Source organism: Carassius gibelio, chromosome A17 (genome assembly GCF_023724105.1).
Source record: "Carassius gibelio isolate Cgi1373 ecotype wild population from Czech Republic chromosome A17, carGib1.2-hapl.c, whole genome shotgun sequence".
Classification (NCBI taxonomy): domain Eukaryota; kingdom Metazoa; phylum Chordata; class Actinopteri; order Cypriniformes; family Cyprinidae; genus Carassius; species Carassius gibelio.
Genome location: NC_068387.1, coordinates 27,135,380 through 27,154,957, shown reverse-complemented (window position 1 = coordinate 27,154,957; position 19,578 = coordinate 27,135,380). Strand labels below are relative to the sequence as shown.

Here is a 19,578-nt window from a genome sequence, read left to right as displayed (position 1 = left end):
AATGATACAAAATGTATAACAGCTCTATTTTGAATATATGCTGTTTTTTAAATTCATTATTTATTTATCTATGAACCCCAAACAAGAATCACAGGTTAAAAAACAAAACCCACACATTATTATCAAGTAATGCAGGTGTGATGATCTGGTGTTAGAGGTCAGGCTGATTCAACAGCCACATCTGGGTCAGACGGGACGTAAAACTGTCAGAAAAACAGGCCAGAGCTGTTAGAACATGATTCGAGCAGCACAATGGAGCTGACGGACGACTCTTTTCATCCCGAGCTGAACACAATCACTCGTCTCTCTGCAGGAGCCTTCCATCAGGAACAATCACTGCTCAGAGCCCATACAGACCAACACAATAATCACACATCATGATCCTCCTGTTCATTACGTGTCAATGTTGTCTATACATAAAAGCATGAAACCACAAAATATTAACGTTTTCAACATTGATAATAATCAGAAATGTTTCTTGAGCAGCAGATCAGGATGGTTTCTGAAGATCATGACACTGCAGTGTGGTCATATTTCACTGCAGTGTAAAGTGTTTCCTGCTTCATTGCAGGTTAATGCTGTGATCCTGATTTGGAAAAATCCTGAACTTTCTTCTGAACTTTCTCCATTTACAGCAGCTGAAATCATCCAGCAGACAAACACAAGCAGGTCAAGGACTAATACATGTATTTCTGACTAAAGTGTGATAAAACTCACTGGAGCTGATCAAACACTGACCTGAAACACACTCACTCTCTCTCTATCACACACAAACACACTCACTCTCTCTCTCTCACACACACACACACAATCTGTATACTGAAACTCAACATATCATATCAGAACATTAACCTTTCATTTCACAAATGAAAGACCAGCCAAGCATTTAAAGTATTTTAAAATACACTCACATGGCATTGAAAATATTCATATTTATTTTTTTACAGACTTTATTGCATTTACACACACACACACACACACACACACACACAATCTGGACACATGATTAGTTTCTCAGGCGTGTTGTGTATTTACACACTCCTGCGCGAGGTGGGCGGCTCTTATATGGTCACGTGACCACGACTCTGCCCTTAAATACGTCACGACCGTCCTGCCTGCAAAACAATACACGTACGAACCGAACACGGTTAATAACGGGAGTTAAACGACTGCTCGCTGATCGAGAGCTCCGGTTCGTGGACATGAAAGCGAGATCCGCGTGAGACGATCGTTCCGCACGGACGCGCACTTCCAGCATCGACGGTCACCGGATTCGGCGATGGATCCCGGCGGGTGTCGGTTGAACGGCGGCGGCGGCGGTGATATGATCACACTGGAGGATCTGGAGTCTGTGTCGGAGGAGCAGCTGTTGAACAGCCCCGAGGAGGGGCAGCAGGAGCCGCAGGAGGAGCAGGGGAGGCTCCTGAGGTACTGGACGGATGTGGCGCGCGGTCACCAGGTGGAGGTACCGACAGGTAACGTTAGCGTTACAAACACAACAACAACACGCACACACATACATACATACACTCGCGTCTCAGATCACCGCAGCCTTATAGCGTTTCGCGCCAGTTTAACGGTCATCCCCTCAGAGCCGCGCGCACAGATGCTGTCTATGTAGGCAGCTACACACTGAGTGAGTGTTTTTCTGCCAGCAGCACTCAGAAACACCATCACAGTAACACACACACGATACTGAAATAATGCAAGAAACATTCATTTAACAACCTTAGATGTAACATACCACCCTAATGAACAAAACTGGTGAGAAAACATCTTTATTTCAACCAAAAAAAAAAAAAAAAAAAATTGTGGGAATGTCAATTTATGGTTTTCACTGTAAATTATACAGTTTTTTTTTCACTTAAAAAAACTGTAATTTTACCGTCCATTACAGTTTTAAACCAATTAATAGGTTTTAACTATAGTATGTTTACTGGCTTTTACTGTTAAAATCACAGTTTTTTTTTTTTACATTGCATCTGCTGGATAAAGAAATAAAGATGAATTTCTCTCACAATTCAGACGTTGGAGCACTCATAACTTCGAGATATAAAACTCAGAATAATGAGGAAAAAATACACAATTGCAAGATGTAAGCAATGTGAATGAGGGAAAAGGTCAGTTTTGAGATCCAGAATTAGGAGAAGGAAAAGTTTCAGGAACGGTTCCCCTTGTGTTGGTCCTCAGGGACTGCGTATAAACACTGCGGGACAGGAGGTCTGATATCATCAATAATAAAAACACTGACAGCCAATCCAAGAGCTCCAGCATTTAAAGCGACAGGTGTCAAAACTAAGGCTGTTCACATCAGGAGCAATAACTAGAACGATATGAGAGTACACCACAACAGCGTTTGATGTGTAGATGAAATACAGATAATGTTTTCTGTCCACTAGTCTGAAGGAAGCCCAGAGTCTCCATCTGTTTCCTGAAGCGTGTTGCTTTAAGACACCAGCCGAGGAGGATTTCCCATGATTCACGTCTGCGTCTCTGACCCAGTTCAGCAGATGATCACGCGCTCCGCTCTCTTCATGTTATCAAACACAACCTTTATATCCAGAGAGTGTCTAACACACAATCTAGCTGAGATTATCAGACCACTGCCTCTGAATCCAGTCTGTGCTTTATGTGAAATACAGGATTAGATGTGACCTTTACACGACTCCCTCACTCCTGAAACCAGTGGACAACACTTTAACTTATGAGCAGTCTTCATCAAAATCAGATGACTCACAGAAAACTGGAATTGTGATCCAACGTTTCAAAATAAGAGTCGAAGTGTATTTCGAGCAAGACCAGTTACACAATTAACTGCATCACAACGCTGCACAATTAAATGGATAATTCTGTGTTTAAAATATGAATCCCACTAAATATTAAATAAACAGTTTGAAGTAGAATTATGTAAAATCCTAGTGTACTTTTAGTCTTCAAATTAATCAATTTAGCTTTTAAATATCTCATTGTATCCTTTTATGAAGGAAAAAGGCATGTTATTGTGCTCCTAAAGTTCATCATGTGATTCTCCTTGAGGATAAAAAAAACCAGCCACTGTATTTACAGTAGCTCTCACACACACACACACACACACACACACACACACACACACACACACACACACACACACACACGTCTGGTCTGGTCATGTTTCCGTCCTGACTGAAGTGTAAGTCTGATTCTGGGTCTCTCCTGATCCTAAACGTCCAGTTCTACAGTGTTTCCTGCTGTAACTCTGTCTGTGTTTCTGGAGCTGAACTGACGTCCGTCTGCTCCGTGTTTCACAGACATGGCCGAACCCATCCGTCAGATCACCACCGATAACGAGGGCACACACACACGGGAGCAGGTGCCCTACACACTCCTCACACGCAAGGAGAAGGTACGTACACACTCTGAATCAACCCAACAGAGTCTGACCTACAGCATCAGTGTCATCATCAGACACACGTGATCTAATTCAGCTGCTCCAACCTGACGGAGGATGAGCAATAGAGAGATCATTAGACTCCTCCCACTCCCAGTGATTGACACTTTCAGAAACAGACCAGAGCTGAAGGCTAGAATGGCCCTGGATGAGAGAAACCGGCTCAAATATGGTTGTAAAAGAGAGCTGGTCACTCATTAAAATGTGTTCTAGAAGAAGGTTTACTCTTCACTCTTCATCTCACTCATTCATTCTGAGCTCATTCAGTACAAGACAAATCATTTCCAACGCTTCCATAAACCCAAACCCTGCTTTATTTGTGTTTGATTCTGACTGATCTGTTCCTGTGTTGTGTTGTGATGAGGATGATGCTTCTGACTCTCTCTCTCTCTCTCTCTCTCTCTCTCTCTGTGTGTGTGTGTGTGTGTGTCGTAGTGCGGCGAGGTGGTGTTCGAGAAGCGTCACTATGAGAAAGCGCACTGGGCCTGCATCACGGTTCACGAGGACACATATGAACAGAGCATCTGCTACGGCTTCATGAAGATCATGAGATACATCTGCCAGCAGAACTCAGCAGGTCTGTAAACACTCCTCCATCACACACACACATCCAGCATCACACACACTCCTCCATCACACACACACATCCAGCATCACACACACAGTTGAGCGCTGCGTCAGGTCAGATCTCAAACACACTCGTCTGTTCTTCTGCAGGACGTTATCTGGGGCTGACGATCCCGATCGTGACGGTGGTGCGCACCGATGAGACACACAGGAGTCTGTCGCGAGCCGTGACCGTAGCGTATTACCTGCCCCCCCCGCACCAGAGCGATCCGCCGCGGCCACACGACCCCGAGGTCACCGTCGAGCAGTGGCCTGCTGCGGTCATCTACTCCAGGTGAGACACACACATCTCCACTGTAAGTGTACTGGAGGAAACATGAGCAGCTGATCTGAGGGGTGTTCTCAGGGCCTTCACGGGGGTCACGAACGAGCTGACCATCCTCCACGAGATCAGCAGTCTGGCCGAGGCTCTGGACCGTCCAGCCGTCTGCGTCAGCGACTCCTTCATCATAGCTGGGTACACCAACCCCGCGGCGGCCCACCGGCAGAACGAGATCTGGTTCCTGGAGCGGCCCTGAGAGGAGCGTCACACGGAGTATAAGCTACACAAACACTCGCTGAAACACTGATGCTGTAACACAATCGTCACAGACCTCTCGTCTTCTGTCCGTCTCTCGCTCTAGAACCAACGCTTACGATAATCCATAGATGCAGATATATTTATATATATATATTCCAGATTCTCATTGTGCTATTTGAAGTATTTTTGAAAGGTGTGTGTTCCAGCAGGAAGCTCAGATGTCAGACACCGTGAATGAGTTGATCTGTCCTCAGTAGAAACACTGTGAAGCTTCTGTTCTGATCTGAATAAACCACTGCTGACCCGAGCCATGATGTCATATCCACTCCAGCCAATCAGAGCCAACAATTCACGGAGGACATTAAAGATCAGGGTTCGGTCCCAAAATAAAGTGTAAGGAAACACAGACCATATCTGGTGAATAACCAGACATTTTCCAATAGTTTCAGATCTTTTTCGTTTGAATAATGGATTACAGTTTATCTATTTTTCATGGGGATGTCAAAAATAGTAAAAAAAACTACAATAATAATTTTTAAATATATATATATATATTTTTTGTGGAATTCTGGATCTGTGGATGTTTTTTGAAATTAATTTGAAATTTTTTTTTTTATGATTAATTTTTAGAATTTAAATATTAGCTTAAAACCCCAGGGGACTTGAGTATATATATATATATATATATATATATATATATATATATATATATATATATATATATATATATATATATATATATTTATGTGATTTTATTTATTGAATTTTCAAAATAACCACGATTACAAACATTAAAGAAAAAAAACTCAATTAGGTTAAAAATACAGCATACACACACATCTATAGCTAATATTTTAACATCCACACATAAAGAAATAGGCTGAGTTATTACAAAGAAGAGCATCCTTGCTTCTTTAATATATTAGTGAGATGTTTGGGGGAGTCTAAGGATTCATTAAACATCTTTAGAAGTAATGGAGAAAGTTTATTTAGGCAGAGCGTCAGGCCGAGAGCACCTCGGTGTCTCCAGTAAAAGACTCATCCAATCTGGACGGTGTCTCGGGGTCAGTGGAAGAAACGTTTAGGGAGCTGAAGAAAACATCACATTCAGCCTCTTCAGATGAACACAATGAAGAATAAACCCCTGAACTGGTTATTAATAGTTTGAGGGTTAATAGTTGTGCCATCAATGCTACTGATCTGTAAGATATGCTGGGTGGAGATGGATTAAATAAAATAAATCAGATTTTATGTGACAGAAATGTGAAGTTAGCTCGTGTTTGTTGATGTGTGGATGAATAACGTGAAAAGTGGTGTCACTAAATCAAACAGATCACAGCACACGTGTTTACAGAAATAAGACACTTTATTATATAGATAAATCTCTGTCTCTGATATAATTTAAAGTGAAATCTCATCAAGGCTGTTGTGGAGTGACTGGCACTAAACGAAGAACTAGATCTGGACACGAGCTGACCCGTGTTACTCTCCAATAAAGCTTCTCATTCACCGAAACACAGGACACACATCCTTCAAGCTCAAAAAGCTGCTTTTCCTCCTTTTTTTTTTTTTTTAAGCTCAACAATTAATTTGGTCATGCAAAAAAACTAGGACGGGTCACACTTAAAACAGGCCATAATGAAGTCAATATTCAGGAAATATATTCACTGTACAGCTAATACTGCGTTATACAGGACACAAGTCTGGTGTAAATCCTGCACAACACACAGATCTGGGAGAAATGATCAGAGCACACGGTACAAGACAACATCAGTGAGTGTGTGTGTGCAGGTCACACACACACACACACACACACACGAGACACAGCTCATCATCGGTCAGGACCTGCGGCTCTCAGGAGCTGCTTCAGCTCGCTCTGCACGTCTGAGGACTGTGTGTTCTCCAGCAGCGTCTGACCCATGTGTGTGTGCAGCGCTTCAGCTAGCTTCACTGCGGCCGGCCGCACCTGTCCACTGTTAGAGGAAGAGCTGAGCAGCGTCCAGAAGAGAGGAAGCACCTTCTGCTCCACCAGCTGCGGTCTGCGCGGGTACAGCTCCGTCACCAGCTCTGAGAAACACACACACACACACACACACACACTCTCTGAACCAGCCTGATCTGGGCTCTTTAACACCTCTTACAGACCCTGAAACTAACTACAAGGAATTAACTGAAAATATTCAAATGCATAAATAAAATAATGACAGAACATATGAAGGCAGTTTATGATTAAAATATAAAACTAATGGGGTAGGGCTGCATGACAAAAAAAATAGAATTATTTAATTCAAAGCCTTTGTGATTTCATAATCACACACTGTGATTGTTTTTTTTATTTCGATTCTTTGTGGAGCTCTACAGCGGAGTCAGGAAAATCCACTTATTCAGAGGGAAATTTTAATCTTTTTGTTGGCAGATATTTTAACCTGCTCAATATCTCAGAAAACCAGACTTCATATCTTCATGTTACATCCCTGATTGAGGAGTTTTCAAGGCCTTGTTTTGTGGCAGGGTGAGTGCTCGTCTGGACTGACCTGCGACTCTCTGGATGAGCTCCAGCTTGGCCTTCCCGCTCAGATACTGGGCTCTGGAGCAGAAGGGCTGCAGCAGGAGGCTGTTGTCTGAAACACAGTCAGAGTCAGAGTCAGACACACTGAAGATCTGCTCAGATCAGTGAGAGATCAACTCAACGCACCGATGTTGTTCATCAGAGCCTGGACGGCCCCCTGCGCCGCCGAGGAGATGCTGCTGCTCTTGGAGTTCAGGTGATTGTCCACGACGGCCGGGACCAGGATGTTGAGCACCGGAGCCAGACTGTCTCTGAGCAGAGCCACGATGGGCTGAAGAGCCTCCAGAGCACGCAGATTCACCTTACTGTTCGACTCCTGCAGACGGGCCTTCAGAGCGTCAAACACCTGCAGCACATTCAGCATTATCCGCATCATCATCATCACCACAATCATCATCCTCATCATCAGGAGCGGCAGGATTACCGGGAACAGGTTGCTGATGACCAGAGCTGGGTTCTCCTCGCAGTCACACACCAGCTGATCGATGGCCTTGATTCTCTCCCTGAAGTCTTTGGAGTTGAGCAGCGTCTTCATCTGTGTGACGTACTCGCTCCGGTCAGCGAGGCTGTGGACGGCTGCTTTACCTCCCGCCTGCACACAGTCCCTGCCGAACACACGGCTGATGAGTGAGCGGGAACGTCACGTGACCAGGTGAACGGCTGGAGAGTCATACCTGCTGCTGCTCAGAGGATCACGCGTGACAGACGAGGTGCGCTTCACCACCCCGCCGGAGAGAGAGAGCCTGCCCCGCGCCGACGGAGCGTCCTGAGGCATCTCGCCCAGACCCTGACACACACACACACACACACACACTTGTGAGCAGTGGTGTATCTGTAGAGGGACCGGTCCAGCTGTGTTTGTGAGGGTTTGTGCACACCTTGGTTTTGAGAGTGAAGACAGTGTCTCTGACGGCCGGCAGGTCTTTAGCAGAGATGAACTTCTCCAGCATTTTATCAAAGTCACGGTGAGAGGACAGAAACAGCAGCATGCGTCGCCCGAAGTACCTGAGAGACAGCAATGAAAGCGTGAAGCGTCGAGGCGAGAGTGTGTTAGGCTGCGTGACCTCTGACCCCTCACCTGGCCTCCTGAGACGAGTCCTGCACCAGCTTCCAGACGGCCGGCAGGATGCGCTCGGTCACATCTTTAGCTCCGGACAGCAGACGAGCGGCTCCGACCCGCTCCAGAAGAGCACAGAGACGCTGCGCCGCACACTTACGCACTACTGAGTTCAGATGACTGACACACACACACACACACACACACACACACACACACACACACACACGGACCAGCATTACAAAACATCTCAGTAACAGTAACAGTCAGAACAATTCAACAGTTTGTGAACAGTCTGTGTGTGTGTGTGTGTGTGACTGACCCCAGTCCTCCGGTCAGCAGTGCGCTCATGCTGCGTGTGAGAGAGCAGTTCTTCATCATGCTGTCCAGCGCTCGCTCCACGTCCTGTCTGATGAAGGCGTTACATTCTCCAGCTTTCTGCAGCAGAGCTCGGACCGTCCCGTCCAGCTCCTGATCCATTCCCTTCTGCAGCGCCGCGAACATCTCTCCCAGCGTCACCACTGCCACACGGGACACGCCGGAGCGCAGGTTACGAACCTTCACACACACACACACACACACCAGATCAATCTCTGTTAGCTCCATGATTCATGATTGAGACGCTGCTCTGATCAGTGATCTGTGAGCGTGACACTGACCTCCTGAACGAGAGCGAGGCACACGTCATGGATCCGGCTCATCAGGACGTCAGGATGATACTGAGCCAAACTACGCAGGAAGGTCATCCCCTCGATCTTCTTCTCCCTTCATCAACAGTACAGATTTACACTGAGGATGTGTTGATGTGTGTGTGACGAGGGATCAGATGTGCGGTCACTCACCAGTCGTCTGAGGACATCAGTCTGAAGCTCTGCGTCAGCGCCAGCTCCGGTTTAGAGAAGGGACGCAGGTCAGCCGGATCCTGACCCTCCTTCTTCAGACTCACAGGGGTCAGCTCATCTGATGGACACACAGACTGATCATATCTGACATCATACATGTTATCCAGATGTCATCAGTGTGTTCCCTGGGATCTGGAGCCATGACCATCTACTGACTAAAGCTGTGGTCACACACAGACAGTGACGTCTGAAGCACAACTCAGCTTCCTGTGGGTCAGCACGGTGAATCTGTGTGACATGTCAAATCTCTGAGCTGACCTGCTGTTTGACACAATCAGTTTTGTATAAAGCACTACGAGTCTTCAGTGTCACATGATCTTCAGAAACCATTCTGATTTGATGATTTACTGCTCAAGAAACATTTCTGATTATTAGCAAAGTTGAACATATTATTATATAACAATATTTTTGTGGAAACTGATGTAATTTATTTTTCAGAATCCACAGATGAATAGAAACTCCAAAAGAACATCATTTATGTGAAATAGAAATCTACTGTAACATTATAAATGTCTTTACTGATCAGTTTAATGTGTCACTGATGAATGAATATTAGGGCTGCTCCGATCACGATCGGCCGATCGTTATGTGCATCTCGTCAGTAAAGCCGGTTTTCTAATCAGCGATTAATTCCATCAGGTGCGTGATTTCACATAGAGCAGCTGTTACTACACAGAGCCGTTGTTAACTGAGAAGATGCGTCAATAAACGCTGAAAATTAACGTGATTTGCGCATCTTCTCTATTAACAACGGCTCTGTGTAGTAACAGCTGCTCTATGTGAACTCAAGCACCTGATGGAATTAACCGCTGATTAGAAAACCGGCTTTACTGACGAGATGCGCATAACGATCGGCCGATCGTGATCGGAGCACCTCTAATGAATATATATATATTTTACAGTAATGTGTGAAGCTGATTTAAATAAGTGTTGGAGTGATTTTCTTGTTCGCTGCATGTACAGTGTGTGTGTGTGTGTGTGTGTTCTCTCTCACCGGAGCTGTGAGACGCAGGGGGTCTGGTGCGGTTCAAACTCGACGCTCGTCTCAGTCGGGGTGCTGTGTTCCTATTGGGCGGGCCGGTCGGGGGGGCGGGGCTCGGGCGTCTCCCTGTGTTCTGTGGTTCAGTCGGGCTGGAGGGAGATTCATCTGAGAGCCACTCACAACCGTTCAGACTCACATCTGGAACAAACAGAGAAACGGTCACGATAACAGAGACCACAGATGAGTGATGGCCGTCACTGCTGTTGACCTTTCACCTTTCACATCACCGATGGGCACGCGGCGAGCGGGGGGTGTGTCCTGCTGCTCCAGACTCCAGCTCCTGACTCTCTGCTGAAACACACACAGATCACATGACTCAGATCCCAGCGCAGGCTCCGCTGAACACCCTCGTGTGTGTGAGACGCACCTCTGGTTCAGGACAGGCGTCAGACTGGAGGAGGGCGCTGGTCAAGACGTGTCCGTACACACCTGACGGAGGCTCACGGGGGCTCTGACCGGCCGGGTCACCCTGCTCAGGAGAACGACTGGACAGGACAGCGGAAGCGAACACTCCTGCAGACACCAGAGAAGAAGACGAGTGAGGGTGAGAGCGGACGAGTGCTACACCAGCGGTCAGGAAAACAGCGGTGAACTGACCTCGCCCGATCACGCCCTCCGACATCACTCGACTGCAGGACACTCGCTGCTGAGATCCTGAGAGAAACACCACACATTACTACACCATCATGTTACACACCACCGGTCACACACTGGAATAACTACAGGAAAGAAGCGTTTCTGCTCAGCGAAGCTGCATTTATCTGTAACAGTGAAATATTATTCTGATGTAAATCATCTGTGTTCTGTGTGAATCTGTGTTAAAGTGTAATGTATTTCTGTGATGCTCCGCTGTATTTTCAGCATCATTCGTCCAGTCTTCAGTGTCACATGATCTTCAGAAATCAGAATAATATGATGATTTACTGCTCAAGAAACATTTCTGATTATTATCAGTGTTGAACACAGTTGTGCTGCTCAATATTTCTGTGGAAACCGTGATACATTTTATTTTTTAGGATTCAAAGAAAAAATAGAAATCTTTTGTAACATTGGAAATGTCTTCACTGGCACTTTTGATAAATTTAATGCATCCTTGATGAATGAAAGAATTCATTTATTTTGGTGGGTGTTTTTTTTATCTTACTGACCCCAAGCGCAGTGTGTTGTGTTATTAGTGTATCACGGGAATGATGCTGAAAATACAGCGGAGCATCACAGAAATAAATTACACTCTAACACAGATTCACACAGAACACAGCTGATTTACATCAGAATAATATTTCACTGTTTATACTGTATTATTGATCAAGTAAAGGCAGCCTCTGTGAGCGGAAGACATGTTTTAACTGGTAATGATCACCTCTAGCGGGTCTGAGAGCACGGAGCGGCTGGCGGCCGGCGGCTCTGATCTGAGGTGATGATGAGGATGATGAAGATGATGATGTCATGTCGCTGGGCTTCTCCTCGTCTGGATCTAACGATCTGTTCGAGTAAACGAGTCTCTGACCGATCACACTCACATTCCCATCGGAGAGACTCTTGTCCTGCTGCGTCTCACCTGTAACACACACACACACACACACTCAGAGGACGGGTAACACACACCGTCTGACATCACGTGTGCTCCTGTGCTTCACACACACACCTCGAGCGCTGGTGTCTGCTGGGACACGTCTTCCTGAAGACACTCGTGGCTTCACCGCAGACTCCACAGGGCTAGAGTCATGAGATAAACCAGACATGAGAATTAAAACTTCATCTGAAACTGAGGTGAATTCTCTCTCATGGTGACCAGACAGAGGAGTGATCTCTGTCAGAGTATGGTGTGATCTCAGGTGTGAGGGTCTGTACACCGCAGACGGAGAGACTGACCTGCTCTTGGTGCCGCTGGGAGACGGAGGAGAGCACAGGCCGCTCTCGCTCAGAGGACTGCTGACGGATGGAGACGTGTGCTCCGGAGAATCAGGAACCAGCTCCAGCTTCACCGCCGAGTCCGGACTGTCTGGATCCGGCTCAGAGCCGCTCGCGCTGACCTTGGCCCGCTTCCTAGCAGCGCTGTTCCTCAACGAGCGCAAGGAGTTCAGCATCTGACAGAGAGACACAGCTCAGAGTCACGGAGGCTGACATCAGCACACACACACACACACACACACACACACACACACACCTCCTCGCGGTCCAGCGGCTCGTCCTCTGGCTCTCCTGCGCCGCTGCTGACCGACAGATCCAGGTGCAGGTGTGTGTCCAGTGACAAGGGTCTGCTGGTGTTTGGGCTCTGACGGAGGGATGAGGCACGTTCAGCTCGAGGAGGCAGCGGAGAACGCTTCCTGGAGCTCACCTCACCTGTGACATGTAAATGAGTGTTAATGTTTCGTCTCAAAAAGTGAATACTGAAATATAGAATGATTTAAAATGAAATGATTCTCCAACTATGTGTGTTTAATAATGTGTCTAAACCCCGCCTCCAGAAGATTAATACCTGCTTCTACATCGCTGCCTGTTTAGCTCCGCCCACAGATTCAACAGCGCTGCCTATTTAGCTCCGCCCACAGATTCTACATCGCTGCCTGTTTAGCTCCGCCCACAGATTCTACATCGCTGCCTGTTTAGCTCCGCCCACAGATTCTACATCGCTGCCTGTTTAGCTCCGCCCACAGATTCTACAGCGCTGCCTGTTTAGCTCCGCCCACAGATTCTACATAAATGAACCCTTTCCGTCGTGGACTGCTGATTGAGTTTGTTCTGATTCTAACAGCTCTGAGGTGTGTGTGTGTGTGTGTTCTGACCAGTGATGTCACTCCTGCGGTGAGGGCTGATTTCACGTTTGTTGGGCCATGTGTTGGACATGGACAGCGTGGGGTCAGCGTGGTTTCTGCGTGGTAAGGTCGGGGTCAGCACACTTCCTGTTAGAGAGGTCAGCGGGTACGAGGGCAGCAGAAACGAGCCTGGAGATGCTCGCTCAGCGCCGGCCGACAGGAAACCACTCGTCTTGGACAAACCTGTGAGAGACAGCCGAACACTCAACACATCCAGCTCCAGGATAAATGACCAGCTGACCAATCCAACTTCATGCTTAAACCTGAAGAAGGGTTATCTGCTGAAAGGATATTAGCTGAAAATCTCAAACTAAAGGAAACACATCATGACACAGCTTCTAATTCACTGTGGTTCCCAAACTCCAATGCTTTAATGATTCCCATCTGCAGAGATTAGTAGAAGCTGAACACACGTGAGCGATCACCTCTCTCAGACTCGGACGGATGGGGGTCTTTGAACAGGTCTGGATCCGAGTCCAAGCTCCCGCTGCGGCGCAGTCGACCCCGTGACCTGCGGGTCAGAGCCTCTGATGGACCTGGGTCCAGAACAGTGGATTAAACACATGCTTCATCACTTCATTACTGTGCAGTGTTATTGATGCCTTCAGAAAATCAATTCAACAAGAGGACAGGTGGACTTCTGGGAAATAAAGCTGTGTAGAGTACACTGAGAAGTGTCTCAAGACTGAAGAAGGTTCTTACTGTATTTGGCTCCAGTGTCCTGACGGCGTTTAACAGAGGAGGACGGATCTTCACTGCTGACCTGCTGGAATAAACACATGTGTTCATCGAGACCTTCTGCACTGAGACCTCACTGATCCACATCCACACTCTCAACAGAAGAACTTTGAAACAGATGAAAACCGAAACTGATCATCTACAGACAGTGTGTGTCTTGTTTTCCATCTACTGGAGATGCAGAATCACTTCATGAAATCTGCTGAGAACTGTTCAAGTAGGAGTTTAAACTTAAACCAGGAATAAACTCCACTGGCAGATGTTTATTCCTGGTTTCAGCATAAACTCACTTCCTGTTGATCATTTTCTCTTCTAATCTAATGTTATCTTGATTTAAAACCAAGCCAGTTTTCAGTCTGTCCAAACACTGATCTGATGAACGCTGGTCTACAGAAGCCTCTGCTGGCGTTTGTTCGTCTCTCATCTGAAGTCTTGTCTTCTGTGTGTGTGTTGCTGGGAAACACAGCGGATCACACACACACACACACACACACACACACACACCGCCTCCAGAGAGCCACAGTTTCCCTCACTACTGAACGACTGCAATACCAACCCAAACACCACAAATCAGAGTCCGTGGCATTATCATTCAACATCAACTTAAACCTGAAAAAACAAATATATATATTTTCTTCTTCTTTCTAACAGTAGAGCAGAGACTGAGATAAACTGATCTGAATATATCTCCAGTAATGAGACGAGATGATCCACACATATAACACAGAGACTGAGAGCTGAAGAAATCAAGAGAATCCAGTAAAGCTGAGCTGCTTCAGTCCAGGAAGAGTTCATCTGGAGATATTACTGACCTTATTCTGATCACAATCAGGAGAGATCTGACACCAGGAGCTCCAGAATTACACTAAAAGAGCTTCGACTGGATCAGACACTCTCAATCAGAGACAGAAGACGTGAGGAGACGGAGTGTGAAACAGCAGAGTTTGATCATGTGTGTGTGTGTGATGATGATGTCATGGCTCACCTGATCAGGTGACGCTCCGTTGCTCTGGAGCTCCACAGAGAGGGCAGATCTCTCCCAGGGCAGCTTGTTCTTCCCTTTCCCGGCGCTCACCATCCTCCTCTGCTCCGTCAGATCCCCGTCTGAGCGAGAGCTGTGAGCCCGGCCTCCGTTCAGAACCCAGTCCAGATCGGCCCCGGAGCCCAGCTGAGGCGTCCGTCTCTGTGCCGGTTTAGGAAGAGCGAGTGCGTACTCCAGGGATCCGTCGGGAGCGAGTCGAGGGAGGATGTGTCGTGCTCTCCGCGCCTGTACAGCAGCCATCAGGCCCTCTGCGTCTCCGGCCAGCTCCACTCCATCCACGGCCTTCACGAGCGGCTGCTTCTGACCCGTGTCCAGACAGTAGTCCAAGACGGCGAAGAGCTCCAGAGCCGCGTGACGCACCTTCCTCTTGCTGTCGGCGAGCGCCGGCGCCGCTTCCACACACAGGCCGGGGATATCGAAGTCCTTGCGCGGGTGTGTGAGCAGGGCCGCCGTGATGATGTTGATGACGTCCTCTCGAACCCTGGAGTTCCTGTGCTTGAGCTGACACACCAGCAGATCCAGGACCTTCTGCGGCCCCACCGTCCTCATCAGCTGCCTGAAGACGTTCATGTACTCGAGCCGCGTCACGCTACGGGAGTCGCCCAGCGCTCGCACCGTCACGCTCACGATCTCCTTATAATAGCGCTCCACATGGCTCTCCAGCTTCTGGATCAGCAGGTTGATGAGCTGCAGCGCTCCGCACAGGACCCTGAAGTTGCTGTCGTCCAGGAGCTTGCGTAAGAACTGTATGAAGTCCAGGATGCTGGCGGAGGAGAGCTGCTGGAGATCCAGCTCCAGGAGGATGTTCTTCAGCTCCTCCACGCCGCTGGTCCGGCTCTGATAGTTCTGGAGGTCCAGGAGCTGTGCGTGTAACTCCTGGGGAATCAGCCCGTACATCATCATCATCAGAGTCCAGACGGAGACACGGACGCACCGCTCATGCTGACGAGGGACGGGAAGAGTCACATGATGCAGCGACACACCTGGAGTCATCAGGAAAACACATCAGATCAGATGTGAGTGTGTTTGTGTGTGTGTGTGTGTGTTTGTGTGTGTGTGAGAGAGAGAGACAGCTGTGTGTAAAGCACAGCTGAGGCTGTTGAGATGATTGACAGAGAGCAGCTGAACACATTCTGCTGTAATTATACTGTTATGTCTTCGGAAGACTTTGGTCTTTCTAATGCACAAATCCACTAATTTCTTATTCACATGTTATACAGGGGTTCCCAAACTCGTTTGTCATCTCAACCTCTTGCAGCTATTCTATTTACTTGAAGAACCCCTTACAGATAAATATTTTAATAATTAAGAAACACGGTTCTCTGACGTCGGTTAATGGTCACATGACACGCAGGTAAACACAAATAAAATAGACTTTTTTTAGTATCTTGAGTGATGTGATAAATGATTTTTTTAATTTTAAATAACGGATTACATTACGGACTACTCTTTCTGTAATGTAATGTGTAATCAGTAACGGACTCAAACCCACAGAAAGAGTTTATTCATCGATCAGTGACGAATAATCTGAGAGTTCTCGGCGGGAAACCAGCTGTGTCTCTTCTACATTCACTCAGATTCTCTCATCTCATCTAACACACATTCTACAACACTAATCAATCTCATTCATCATCGACGATTGTTTGGGATTTTCGTGTTTTTTTAAGCAAATCGACAACACGCGCAGAATTAATCTACAATACACTATTTAAAAACACCCAAGCACATTTACACACGAAACTGACTGAAATGCCTGACGTGTTTTAGTGAGAAATCAAACCTATTATCGCAGATCGCTCCGACTTCTGTCCAGATTGTGTGCGAGTCTCTACGCGACGCGGTCTGATTCACCGAATCTGCTTCTTCTGCTCCGGATTCGCGTCCGATTTTCGGTGTTTTTCTGTGGGATTCTGATTTTCTCGCTGCTTCCATCACAACACTCAAGCAAAATGGCGCTGATGTCACAACCAGCCGCTGCCATGGCGACGCGCCCCCCCTGACCCCGCTCTGTCTGGTGGGCGTGCGCAGTGCATTGTGGGAGGTGTAGTTCTACATTACATAGGTATTTGCGTGTTAAATCAGAGACAGCAACGCTTTCATTTGAATAAACCGTGCATTCGCTTTCGAAAACGTATTGTTATTTCGGCTTCATCTGGGCTTAAAAAGTACAAATAATAACAAAGATTCAAAGACTTAATATTCTGATTATTATTATTATTATTATTATTATTATTATATGCGCACGATAGTGTATTGATGTTATTATTATACTATTTAACGCATTATCTGCACCTGAGCTGCAATTTTAAGATAAAAGTTATTTTTAAAGCGCAGTCGCGTCAGAGCTTTTATTTGGGGCTCCCCGCGCTTATTTCCCGGAAGTGACGCGCGCGCCGATTTCTGTTTGTTTTCCTGACAGTCGCGGCCGTGTTGTGCTCCAAACTGCCAGAAATCAGCCAAACACACAGGTAAACAATGAATAAACTCTTTATTGCTGCACTTTAGTTCTCTAAATGAGCGTTTGAGCGGGTGTGAGCGCGCGTCTGTCACAAGCTGAGCTCTGATGCTAATGCTAGCAACAGCTTTATTGGTTCTCTTCAGCTGACTGATGAAGATGGTTGTGATGTCTGATATTGAGACTCGTCACTCCTGATGTGATCTCTGCTGTTCGTGGAGGTGTGTCCACATTTAAGGCGCTGAGGCTGCTGTCTACATAGGGATCGTGTGTTCCCTAGACAGGGGTCGAGTACACACTTGAGTCTGTAGAGCACACAGAGAAAGCCCCCTCGAGATCACGGAGATATATTTACAGTCTGAGCTGATTTATTGAATGAGTGTGTGCAGATACAAGTGATGACAGGAAAAAATAAACGTACAATCTTACAATAATAAACGGCAATAAAATGGTATTAAAAAAGGTATACATTAACTATTGGTTTATTTATTGCAAGATATACATTTAAAAGTACAATTAACAACAACAATGGAATAAAGAAATAAAAAGGTCATTGAGAATTTTTATCTAAATTATTTTTACTTAAATTCATGATGTTTATATCTTACAGTCTTATACCGCAATTATGAGTTTATATCTTGATTTTTTATCTCAAATTATTATTTTAGTTCTTGTAATTATTAGTATTTATCTGACAATTATGATTTTATATCTTGCATTTATGAGTTTTTACCTCAAAATTTGTTTAGAATTTTGCATTTATTAGTTTGTCGGGTAATTATGAGTTTATATCTTGCATTTATGAGTTTTTACCTCAAAATTTGTTTAGAATTTTGCATTTATTAGTTTGTCAGGTAATTATGAGTTTATATCTTGCAATTTTTTATTAAAATCTCACTATTTTGAATTCATGTCTCACAGTTCTGAGTCTATTTCTCACAATTCTGACTTTTTTATAGTTGTCTTTGGTCAGAATTGTAAGAAAAGTTGGAAAAAGTGAGATTTAATAAGATCCAGTTACCTTTTGAATATGTTTTTGCAGTGTCAGAAGCAGACGTGTGGTGTTTTGTGAGTGTGTGCCAGTGACACGTGATGATAGTTGTGTTCTGTAGTGAACATGTCTCCTGACGGCTGCTGTCTGTTCATCTGCGGAGCTCCTGGGGGTTTAATGTCCCATCATCCCTGTCTCTGTGAGTCTGTAGGTGTGTGACGCAGCTCTGTGTGTGTGAGGAGAGGCTCAGAGCTCTGTGTGTGTGTCTCAGATGGAGCAGCAGGCCGAGCCGTACATGTTTGTGAGCCTGATGCGTCCTCACTCCGAGCAGCTCCTGCAGGGTCTTCAGCTCCTGCGCCAGGATCACGAGCTCTGTGACATCGTGCTGCGGGTCGGAGACGCCAAGATCCACGCACACAGAGTAGTGCTGGCCAGCATCAGCCCGTACTTCAAGGCCATGTTCACCGGGAACCTGTCGGAGAAAGAGACGTCTGAGGTGGAGTTCCAGTGTGTGGATGAAGCCGCTCTCAAGGTCAGCTGACACACACACAAACCAGTACAACATGCAGTCAGATCTCTTCTGGGACACTCCCTATATGTCCAGAAACAACAAACACAATGATTTATATTCATTGCATACAAAACTGAACTATTTTAGTAGCTAGAACAGTAGTATAGGCTTATGGACCAGGGACTATATTTGAGACCCATGCAGTCGGTAACTGATGAAATGTGTTCTGTTTCCGTCTCTCGTCAGGCCATAGTGGAGTACGCCTACACAGGAACCGTCTTCATCTCACAGGAAACGGTGGAGTCTCTACTTCCTGCCGCCAACCTGCTGCAGGTCAAGCTGGTTGTGAAGGAGTGCTGCAGCTTCCTGGAGAGTCAGCTGGACGCGGGGAACTGCATCGGCATCTCACGCTTCGCCGAGACCTACGGCTGCCACGAGCTGTGTCTATCTGCCAGCAAATTCATCTGCCAGCACTTCGAGGAGGTGTGCCAGACGGAGGAGTTCCTGGAGCTGACGCGCGCCGAGCTGGACGACATCGTGTCCAACGACTGCCTGAACGTGCTGACGGAGGAGAGTGTGTTCTACGCGCTGGAGTCCTGGATCAAGTACGATCTGACCGAGAGACAGCAATACCTGGCGCCGCTCCTGCACTGTGTGCGGCTCCCGCTGCTGAGCGTCAAGTTCCTGACGCGGCTGTACGAGGCCAATCACCTGATCCGAGACGACCACGCCTGCAAACACCTGCTCAACGAGGCGCTCAAGTACCACTTCATGCCCGAGCACCGGCTCTCCTACCAGACCATGCTGTCCACACGGCCGCGCTGCGCTCCCAAAGTCCTGCTGGCCGTGGGAGGAAAGGCCGGGCTCTTCGCCACGCTGGA

General features: G+C 46.7%; 3 protein-coding genes across 13 annotated transcripts in view; 2 read left to right on the top strand and 1 right to left on the bottom strand.

Moving 5' to 3' along the window:
- The first annotated feature begins 1,092 nt into the window (after positions 1-1,092).
- On the top strand, positions 1,093-4,881 carry soul3 (heme-binding protein soul3). Its single transcript, XM_052529977.1, has 5 exons — positions 1,093-1,475; positions 3,288-3,382; positions 3,863-4,004; positions 4,145-4,328; positions 4,401-4,881. Exons 1-5 carry the CDS (start codon positions 1,280-1,282, stop codon positions 4,570-4,572), a joined length of 789 nt encoding a protein of 262 aa, XP_052385937.1. The 5' UTR covers positions 1,093-1,279; the 3' UTR covers positions 4,573-4,881.
- Positions 4,882-5,921: 1,040 nt separating this feature from the next.
- Positions 5,922-17,058, bottom strand: LOC127933158 (TOG array regulator of axonemal microtubules protein 1). Of its 8 annotated transcripts, none has more exons than XM_052529922.1 (23): positions 16,521-17,058; positions 14,684-15,723; positions 13,663-13,723; positions 13,386-13,496; positions 12,931-13,143; positions 12,312-12,487; positions 12,017-12,231; positions 11,790-11,860; positions 11,505-11,702; positions 10,742-10,798; positions 10,512-10,657; positions 10,360-10,432; positions 10,097-10,282; positions 9,043-9,160; positions 8,860-8,965; positions 8,523-8,758; positions 8,222-8,380; positions 8,022-8,148; positions 7,818-7,930; positions 7,568-7,748; positions 7,270-7,489; positions 7,109-7,195; positions 5,922-6,641 (listed from the first exon to the last, which is right to left on the bottom strand). In XM_052529922.1, exons 2-23 carry the CDS (start codon positions 15,644-15,646, stop codon positions 6,406-6,408), a joined length of 4,053 nt encoding a protein of 1,350 aa, XP_052385882.1. In that variant the 5' UTR covers positions 15,647-15,723; positions 16,521-17,058; the 3' UTR covers positions 5,922-6,405. The 8 variants fall into 8 exon arrangements, 7 of the variants coding, with proteins under 7 accessions (XP_052385882.1, XP_052385880.1, XP_052385881.1 ...); XM_052529920.1 differs by having other exon boundaries at positions 13,663-13,726; positions 16,521-16,771; XM_052529921.1 differs by having other exon boundaries at positions 10,360-10,435; positions 16,521-16,721.
- A 50-nt stretch (positions 17,059-17,108) lies between these two features.
- The window catches only part of LOC127933166 (kelch-like protein 28), a 5,666-nt gene continuing 3,196 nt past the window's right edge, over positions 17,109-19,578 (top strand). For 2 of the 4 annotated variants that reach the window (XR_008147451.1, XM_052529941.1), the window contains exons 1-3: positions 17,121-17,208; positions 18,398-18,718; positions 18,944-19,578. The exon at positions 18,944-19,578 is cut by the window's right edge and continues 3 nt beyond it. Coding sequence is in view for 3 of the 4 variants with exons in the window: in XM_052529941.1 (XP_052385901.1) it covers positions 18,458-18,718; positions 18,944-19,578 (896 nt within the window). In the remaining variant the exon portion in view is untranslated. Of the gene's footprint in view, positions 17,209-18,397; positions 18,719-18,943 lie in introns of all 4 variants that reach the window. The other 2 variants (XM_052529942.1, XM_052529943.1) reach the window with 2 other exon arrangements.